The following is a 9,597-nucleotide window of genomic DNA, read 5'->3' as shown; positions in this document are numbered from 1 at the left end:
CTCCCATTAACTTCAGCAGGCCCCAGGTACATAGTCTGCTGCATGAATTCCAACATTTACCAGGCATATGTTTGATTTGTGTATACCTAATCATTCCCCTGACTATTTTACATCACTTCCCCCTAGACATGGGACTTCCACTGACTTCAATAGAGCCCAGATTACACCTTCTCTCTCTTTCTTTAAACAAACAAACAAAACCACATCTCAGTTTTTCAAATTTCCTCTGGATTAAATTGAAGACGGATTTTGATTCAGCCTGAGAAGGAAAGACCAACATCCACACAATGTGGAGATAAACAAAACGCTCTTAGTATCAGAGGGGTAGCCATGTTAGTCTGTATTGGTTAGTGTTCTTCAGATACAGGCCCAAATACTCAGGGGATTCTGAAGCAAAGAATGTGCTTTCAATGAGTCAAAGGCTATAAAACTTAGAGTTGTATCAAAATTACTCTTAAAATGTATTTTGCATTTATCAAATCACTAGATTCATAGAATAGATTTTTGAGCCATCCTACAGAATTCTATAATAGGGATATAATTCTCTATTACATTTTATGGGTGAAATCTTGCCTCCAGTGAAGTCAATAGCAAAACACCCATTGACTAAAGTGGAGCATGAATTTCACACTGTATGTTGGTTTAAAAAAGGTTATGCAATTTTTTTAACATTCGATTAAATTCCATGGGACTTGTTCACAAAAGACTACATGGGGAAACCACTGATCTTTATACAGCACAAATCAGATCTCGATGAGCTCTACACACAGTCCTGCAGAGAGAAACATTGGCACACCAGGGGCATGGCCAGTGGATCTGTTGTTCAGTGGAGCTCCAATATTTCACACTTCCAGACTTTCCCCCATACATTCCTGTGACATTTCTGTGAATTTTCAGTCTTTTCCAGAATTTGGCCCTTGTTGTTTAATCATTTTACATCAGGAGACAAAAGTAGTGGGAGAGACATCCATAAAACCCTGTTTGTAGTCCCGTAACCCAGATTCCATACCCCAATTCAGGAAAGCATGTCAGCACATGCTTAGTTTTAAGTATATGTATAGTCCCATTGATTTTAATGGGACTTCGCATGAGCTTAAAGTAAATTACATAGCGAAAATGCTCTGCTGAATCAGCAAATACTGACTCCATATCAAGGGGTCATTACTCCACCCATAATGTGAGGTCATTGTTAACAAAATAAGAGCTACTTTATTTGACATTGCCTTTTCATAATTCTAACTGCATTTGCGAATTGATTTGAGTTACTGGTCTGTAATTTTACAGCTTCTGACCTTAGATAATGTTTCACCGAGAGGTAAAATTCATGCAGTTTCATCTGCTGGTATTTTACATATATTCCTGTTTCCAGATTTCAAGCAGGATTGACTCAGGATTTCTCAGAACTGGAGCAATTAATGAATTTGAATATCATGTAAGCACAGTACATCATCCGCTCTGTGATCAACTCAGAGTTTTACGTCTAATTACAAAAATTAACCCAGTTGATGTGCTTTCATTTAGGAAATTTGTCCATCCTGCGGGTCCTTACATTTAATTGCTTGCTGTGGATCAGCATCATCAAGGCTGCTTAACTTTCCATGTTCTTTGGTACCACAACATGTATTTGCAGGGGACCCCCTCCCACAAACACTTGAACATGATGCTGGTATTGAACAAAAGCATTCCTTGCCCTTCATGAAGAATTTGATGTTGGGAATACAGCTATGTCAACATAGGTTTAAAACAAGCAGGGAGGGACTGCCAGAACCTGCCCTTAGCCAGGATGCTGCAGCCAGGGAGCAGCTCTAGAGTTAAGTTCCCAACATATTGGAGGTGGAAGAACTTCTCAGCCTCCTTGTCCTACTCCTTTCCACCATCGCCAGCTCCAAATCCAACTCAGCCCACAATCCTCCTCCCACGCTACTCTCTGCAACCCCAATGGCAGCACCCATATAGACTCCCATTCCAACTCCCCTCCAGCTTCAGCACCCTTTTTTTTTTTCTCCTTTCCCACCCCCTGCACCATCACTAAAACCCGGACACATTCTCAACTCTCCTTTGTCTTGTTCATTAACCTCCCTTTCCCTTCTCTCTCCATTTTCTTCTTCCATCACCAATGTATGGCCACACTTCTGATTGCTCCCTTCCTCCCAGCTTCCCCATACCACCTTCCCTACACTGCCCCAGCCTTCAGAATGCTCCTGTCGTCCTCCTTCTCCTAACCAACACCAGAGGATTGGAGCAGGATCCAGAAGGGCTGTCACCTTCAGTGCATCTTGTTACTAGCACGGCCATGTAGGTGCATGCCGAGAAAGCGCCCCATCCTCAGTCATGTTCAGAGTGGTGCTCCTCTGGGTCTTTCTACCGTCCAGTACTGGCAATAGGAGATTTCAGCCCTATGTGATTGGTAAGCTTTTAAAATGTGAATGATTGCATTCTGAACAAAGGTGGGTCAGTCAGGGTCAATGGTATGTGTATGTGTGCGCACCTCTGAATACAGGACTGTCCTTGGTTTGGTCTAGCATAGAGACAACTGTACTCCCAGTGCATTTAGTGGAGGCTGCGCTTCTGGGAATGGTAATAGAGCATTAGAGAAAGATGATTAGCTGATATTGCAATAATATTCCACCTAGGATCTCTTTTTGAAAGTGGCATTTTGAAGAGGGATGCTTCAAAATGCTGGCCTCCTGCTGCAAAATCAGCACAAGTACAGGGTTTGTATCTGATCTCATTGGTGTGAGAGCAAGTCAAAAATGACTCCACTGACTTACACTGGTACAAAAACAGTGTGAGATCAGAATCAGTCGCTATTTTTCCTTAAATGGTTCATCCATCTGAGTCGGCCATGCTGCATATGTTAAAGTTATCAATTTAGAAAACTCTTTGTTTCTGCTCACAGCAGTTAGACTCCAAATAATGTTTCATTTTAATATAATCTAATAGTAAAAACTCAAACCATGTGACTATTTAGTCTGGTGTTTTTAATATTAATTAGGGAAGTCAAATAGGATTATTTTTAACGTTGAAATAGTGATGCCATCAATGCAAAAGGATACAACACATTTTCTGTACATTTATTATAGAATATTACATACGTCCCATACTGAAGTGATATTTCATACACTGTACATGCAGTGACTAGCTGCTCTCCCTGTTATGTGCAGTAGTGGCAATTTAACGTTCATTTGGACTGTAGACAAATGAATTTAAAGAAGTTGTAGATGCAAATATTTGTGTAATAAATCTAAGTATCCATTCTCTCTTTAATGCTCAACCATCACTCCTAACAATGTTCATGGACATAATGCAATGAATTATAGGAGAACATAAAGCTAGCACAGTGGTGGGTCTATCTTCCCTGAAAAATACAAGATTTTGTTTTATTTGCCAACACTTCTCCTAACTAATATTTAGCTTTTCCTTTTTTTGTACTAATTCAGTTCTAGGATCATAAATCAGCTTCTCACTTAGATTTATCCTTTTCATATTTAAAGCATCATTTTTCATTTAATTTCACATTGGGCAAACATCAGCTGAAGTAGTGAAATCCTACAAAATCATCATGCCCTTATTGTTCACAGAATATTTCTCAGAAGGAACCGCTGACCTTAATACTGTCTATAGGGTAAATAAATTAAGATTTTCCCTCCCCCCCCCCAGTCAAATATAGTTGGATTTTTAATGTATATTTTAATACCCATCCTGGCAGTCATTGTCATCATAATCACCAATGGGTTTGTTGTGATAAACATCAAGCATTAACTTTCTGCTTTCAATGTCCATGCTCCTTGATACACTATGATCTTCCTGGCTGCTTGATTGGCTTGCAGTGTGCTCTCTGGATTCACTATCTTCCTCTTCATTAGATTCAATATCACTGGTTTCTGCAGACTTGCTGTCTTGGCCTTGCAGCTCTTCAGAACTGATGTCCTCTTCATTCGAATCACTGGCATTGCCCTCTTCACTGCTACTGCTCTCTTCTGAAGCACTTCTGCTCTCAACTGATTTACTGTGAGATGGTCCATCCTTATCTTCTTCTGATTCCAAGTTGTCCTCTGTGGATTTACTATTCTCCTCTGATTTGCTAGGGTCCCTCGTGTCTTCTGTGGATTCACTGTCACTTTCTGATGTATTGCTGTCATCCTCAGGGGAGTCTCTGTCTTCCTGCCCTTCTTTAGATTTGCTACCGCTGTGTTCATCTGATTTGCTATCCAAGTCTTTGGAGTTTTCCTCATTTTCTTCTTGGGATTCACTACTCTCTTCACTTGATTGACTGGAGACATCCTCCCTGGAGTGGCTGGTGACATTTTCCTTTGACTGGCTGGTGACATCCTCTCTGGAGTGGCTGGCAACATGTTCTTCAGAACAACTGCTGTCTTCTGTGGACTTGCTGTCCTCTTTGGATTTGCTGTCATTGTGCTCTGCGCTATCATCCTCTTCTGAAGTATCACCACCATTTCGGAACACATGGCTCTGGGAATGTTTCTGAGATTTATTGGTGCTTTTCCGCTTGCTGTAGTGGTGCTCCCTACTGGTTTCTTGGCTGCTCTCTTTGGAATGAATGGCACCATGAACCGTGTTGGAATTGCCAGCTTCGCTCTCAAAGATGGATGGGTCCTCATCTTGCATTCCTTCATCATCAGAATCATCTCTCTCCTCTTGGCTACTGCTGGCACTGTCACCTCGATTTCCTTTGCTGTGGACATGCCTGCCACGACTGGCATCCTCCCCATTACCAAAGCCTCTGCTCTCACTGCTGCTGCTGCTGCTGCTGCTGCTGCTGCTGCTACTGCTACTGCTGCTGCTGCTGTCTTTTCCCGCATTAGCGGTAGCTCTATGGTCACCATCTAGATCTCCATCAGCAACTGCATTATGCTCATCTGTTCCAGTGGGACGAACAGCGTGTCGAGGGTCTGCCCCGTTAATTTCTTCCTCATTATCTTCATCAAAGGTATCATCTCCGCTCTCATCTTCCTCATCTGTCAGATAATTTTTTTCCTCGTCCCCCTTGCTAGAATCGAAGCCGTTGGATTGATAAAGAAATCCATCATTTTCAATGTCACCGTTGTCTTCTGATTCTCTGCTGCCCCTGGCATGGTGATCTCCATTGTCACTGCTGTCAATAGCAAGAATCTCGTTTACATCCTCCTAGAGATGTGGCAAAGAGAAATTATTGTAGACACTTCCTTGCTGTATTTTACAAATGTGATTTGTTTACTAAATTGTGTAGGCCAAATACTACCATCATTTATACTCGTGCTACTGCATCAAAATTCGTAATGCTATATGGGTGTAATTGAGAGCAGAATTTGGCCCAGTATGCCTTAAAATGTATATCTAACAAATTAGATTTCAAACCACCAAATAAAATAATAATGTTACTTCAGTTAACATTTTAGGAGTCTTAAAAATAAGTCCCCCTAGAAATTGCTGTGCTACTAGGGATTCAATTTAGATACTGTAAATAAGTAATCCACTCATTTAAAGTGTGTGTCATCACTGGATTTATGGCAGGAGAGGGGTGAATTTTAGTTTATGGCATTACTTGGTTTGGGATGGCATGGCTTCATCACACTCATTATAAATAGAGCATGATGTGATATAGCATGGCTCAAGCCACAAAATTCTGATCCATCTTTTGAAGTTCTGGGTGTTTGGATACAGGGATTTGGTTTGTTCCATTTCTACATGTAACTGTATATACCTTAATATAACTCCTATAATATTCTACAGTAATGGTTCACAACACTAAAAGCAGTGATCTGGCCCATTGCACCATTCTGAAAAAAGCCAGAACTTCCACATGGACTCCATGCTGCTGTGCTCTTTGGAAAATCTTGACCAGTGTTGTTTTCAAATTTATAGTAATTGATTTCAGGCCCATTTGTGCAATAAAAAATGGGAGCTGCTGGTATTGAGCTCTTTTGAAAATCTGACCCATGGATGAATATTGAGTTTTTATGCTTTTGACCATAAAGATATAAAAAAATAATGCTTTCCATATATCCACAGGTCTGTTAGGTATCTGAACAACATTTTTCATTTAAAGGACTATAATCTAGTGGTGAAAAAAAATGGGGGATAGGGCTTCATTTCAGATATAATTTTACACAATTATATATTTTTGGTTATGTTTTTCCATGTAGTCAAATTTTGTCCTATAACAATTTTGCATATGTGTGAATTTCAAACATCCAATTTGTTTGTCTTTAATTGACACACTGCTCCCATTACAAAGCCAGAGGAGTGATACTCTATTTTTTTACTCTATTTTTTATTTCCCATGCACTTACCAAATCCAAATTTGTTCTCCAAAACTCAGCTTAGTTAGCACAATCCTCTGTCTCTTGAAAACAGAACCTGATCTGATTACAGTGCTAATTTACAGCAAATTATCTGAGATGTGTTATGTTGTAGCCCTATGTTTACGGCAGATTAAATTAAGACTGCTAATCACTTTTTCTGCTCAGACAACTGGCAGAAGAAGAATGTTATCTGCTAGGAAACTGAGCCTTATACAGGAGAGCTATGTACACTTACCAAAGAGTTTTTCTCAGTTGATTGATCACCGTGACTGTTTTCATCTACTTCTTCCACATCATCAAGGTCACCAAAATCCTCATGATCAGCCCAATTTTTACGATGAGCCTGCTGAATTCGGAAACTGTCATCCTCTTCATAGTCTTGAGTGCTCCTTGCATCGACATCATCTGGATGACTTTCAGAGCTCCTGCTAGAAACCACAGATGGGTCGTGGTTTTCTTCATCAGTGCCATCATGCTCATCAGCATTGGAGTCCTCTCCTCCAGTTTCTGCACTGCTTTTAGTACTGCTGTAAGCATCGCCAGCCCAATCTGCTTCCTCATTCAGACTTTCTTCACTTGCTGTGTCCTGCACAAAAAGGCGAAATTAAGGTACTTTGATTAAGCAAGTGTTATTGCGGTTTTACTGATGCCATGGTAAGGGCCACATTGTGTCCACTGGTGTAAAGTAAACTGCTTATTACTGTTTGGCTTTGGGTCAGGCAAGCAGTGTGAAGACTCTTAATTTCTAGGTTTCAGAGTAGCAGCTGTGTTAGTCTGTATTCACAAAAAGAAGTCTTAATTTCCAGTTCCTCTGCATGGCTTTTATTTGTTTCTAATGAGAACCACAGCTTGCCTTATGCAAGACACCCCAAACATTTGGTTATGCTTCATCTTGCAGTTTTTATTGAGTAAAAGAGATGGGTATATGTATGACGGTTCAGCTCATGCATTTTGAAGTGCTCTGAGACTTTTTATACTCAAGTAATTTCAGTTTGAGTAAAATAAGAGTGTTTTTATTGTAGTTGCCATGGATGCAGCTGGTGTTTCAAATGAACTAATTGGGTTTTTTTAAAAGGGATCATTCAAAATTATATCCAGAAATTATTTGGTGTCGTCATTTTAAATTTCATTGGTAGAGATTTGCGAAACCATGCGAGGCTTTTGGGCTCAGGAAAACCAAAACCACAAGTGGTTTGGAGTCTACCAGTTCCATTTTTTTAGAACCAACAAAGTATAAGCTTTCAGAGTCAGGAACAAATTATTTGTCCCCCACTGGGAAGATGGAACTTTATACCACTGGAAAGAAGAAAGTTCCCATTTCTAGCATTATGGGTTTGGGAGATACCAAACTTGAAAGCTGTGATATTATTACATCTAAAAGAGTAGTTATTGGTCCATGGCTGAACCGTGTCTGTCTCGTGCCTCGCATTGTGGGAAGATCAGGAAGAAATTCCATATTTGGTGGTGGAGGAGGAAACATTGCTCTGGGAGCATTCCTATTTCAAATGGCAGCTCTCTGAAGCTATTCAGATCTTTGGATTGTTACAGTAAGTCCTGTGGGGATGGATTAGTGGGCAGCACATAGCTGAGGTGGCCGAAAGCATGTAATGCAATTTATCACCTAGTTATCATCTCCACATATGGGATGGGGGGGAGGGTGTATGTAGAAATGGCTGAAACAATTATGAATTAAAATGACCTTGAAAAATGGATACAACTCAAAGCCTAGAGGTGTAGCAGCTATTTTAATCAAGTAGTGTTTTGAGCGCTATTAACCAGAGACCAGTTCCGCTTTACAATACTGTTTCATAAACTATTTGCTGAAATAGAGTCTTCTGAAAAGCTCTTGATGATCAACTTACCCCCGGTTCTTCAGAGCTCTCAGAATGGGCATTTTGATGGCTGGGCACCTATATACATTGAAAAGACAACTTATGAATGAACAGAAGTGGTACAGAAGGTCTTGGGCATGCTTAAAATGCTGAGACTAGGGGTTTTAATGATTTTATAATAAGTACTTACAGGATGAGCACAGGATAAAGCCCAGAGAGAGATTAACAGGAGCACTGTCTTCATATTGATTACAGTGTCTGTAGCTGCAATGAAGTAGGGGTGTTACAAAAGAGTATTTTCACATGCTCTTAATTGAAATTCATCATGATTGATTATAACAGCATATAAGATTTTCAAAAGCACCTAGTAATTTTGGATACCTCGGTTTTTGGTGCCCAACCTGAGACACCTTAAAAGATCCTGATTTGGAAAGAGTGTGGAGCACATGCTCTTGTCTAGCACCCAAAATCTCTAGTGGCTTTTGAAGCTTGGCCATGAAGATTAAGTTAAATTTCGTATTTTGGTTCGGAATAGGAGATACCTGGGGAAATGGAGATTTTTCTTGATTAAACTTTAATGACAGGGTGCAAAACAGTTTATGATTCGCTAGTTCCTTAATGACTGTGTCACCCAGGGCAGCTTATCAGCCTGTTAAAAAGTTTAGTACCACAGATCACGGTCACAGTACCAATGTTGGCTATTGCTATTGGTACTTTGTTTTAATATTTACATTTTCATCCTAAATTAATAGTGGAGAAAAATCACATGGAGCCTTGCACACAATCATCTGTCCATCCCAAACAAAATTCTGGAATAGGCTAACTATGTACCGGGGGGTAAATTCAGTCTCACTGAATCAGTCTAATGCCTCCCAAAGAACAGATTTTAGGAGTGGGTTTAAGTAATTTTTCTTTGAGAATTAAACCCTCTTGTGTAACATCAACCATAAACATTGCAATGGGTAAGTCAACACATTTTCACTCTTTCAGATTAACAGGGGGCCTGATTCTGCCACCCCAACTCACACTAAGTAGCATCTAACTACACAATAATTGTGGAGCAAGGCGCGCTGCAATAAGGGTAAAGGTGGCAGAATCTGTTCCATAATGTCTTTGTGCAAAAGGATATATTTGAGACTGAGTCTATTGCACGGGATAATCTACCACCCTAGCTGTCTGTCACAAATTCGCTGCATTTTTCCCCACCAAGGCAAAGAAAATCAGAATTATAAGGCCTCACATATAAACAGATTTATCACAGATTAATACAATGGGTAAATCAGATAAACATGTGACACAGAAACAAAAGATAAATGTGCTCTAGGAAGGAAACATTACATTATTTTACTCGCTTAAATAAGCGCACACAGATCTGAAAATGAGAGATGAGCTTTTGCTTTTTCCTTAGAAAACAATCTGCCCCCTACTCCTCCTCTCTCTCTCTTTCCCAGAGATGTTCT

The 9,597-nt window shown here is 40.1% G+C and overlaps 1 protein-coding gene across 1 annotated transcript; it reads right to left on the bottom strand.

Moving 5' to 3' along the window:
* Positions 1–3,022: 3,022 nt before the first annotated feature.
* Positions 3,023–8,466, bottom strand: DMP1 (dentin matrix acidic phosphoprotein 1). The gene is made up of 4 exons (XM_038399130.2): positions 8,328–8,466; positions 8,168–8,215; positions 6,541–6,891; positions 3,023–5,148 (listed from the first exon to the last, which is right to left on the bottom strand). Exons 1-4 carry the CDS (start codon positions 8,379–8,381, stop codon positions 3,691–3,693), a joined length of 1,911 nt encoding a protein of 636 aa, XP_038255058.1. The 5' UTR covers positions 8,382–8,466; the 3' UTR covers positions 3,023–3,690.
* Positions 8,467–9,597: the final 1,131 nt, after the last annotated feature.

Source organism: Dermochelys coriacea, chromosome 4, assembly GCF_009764565.3.
Source record: "Dermochelys coriacea isolate rDerCor1 chromosome 4, rDerCor1.pri.v4, whole genome shotgun sequence".
Lineage (NCBI taxonomy): Eukaryota > Metazoa > Chordata > Testudines > Dermochelyidae > Dermochelys > Dermochelys coriacea.
This window is presented reverse-complemented; position numbering and strand designations above follow the sequence as displayed.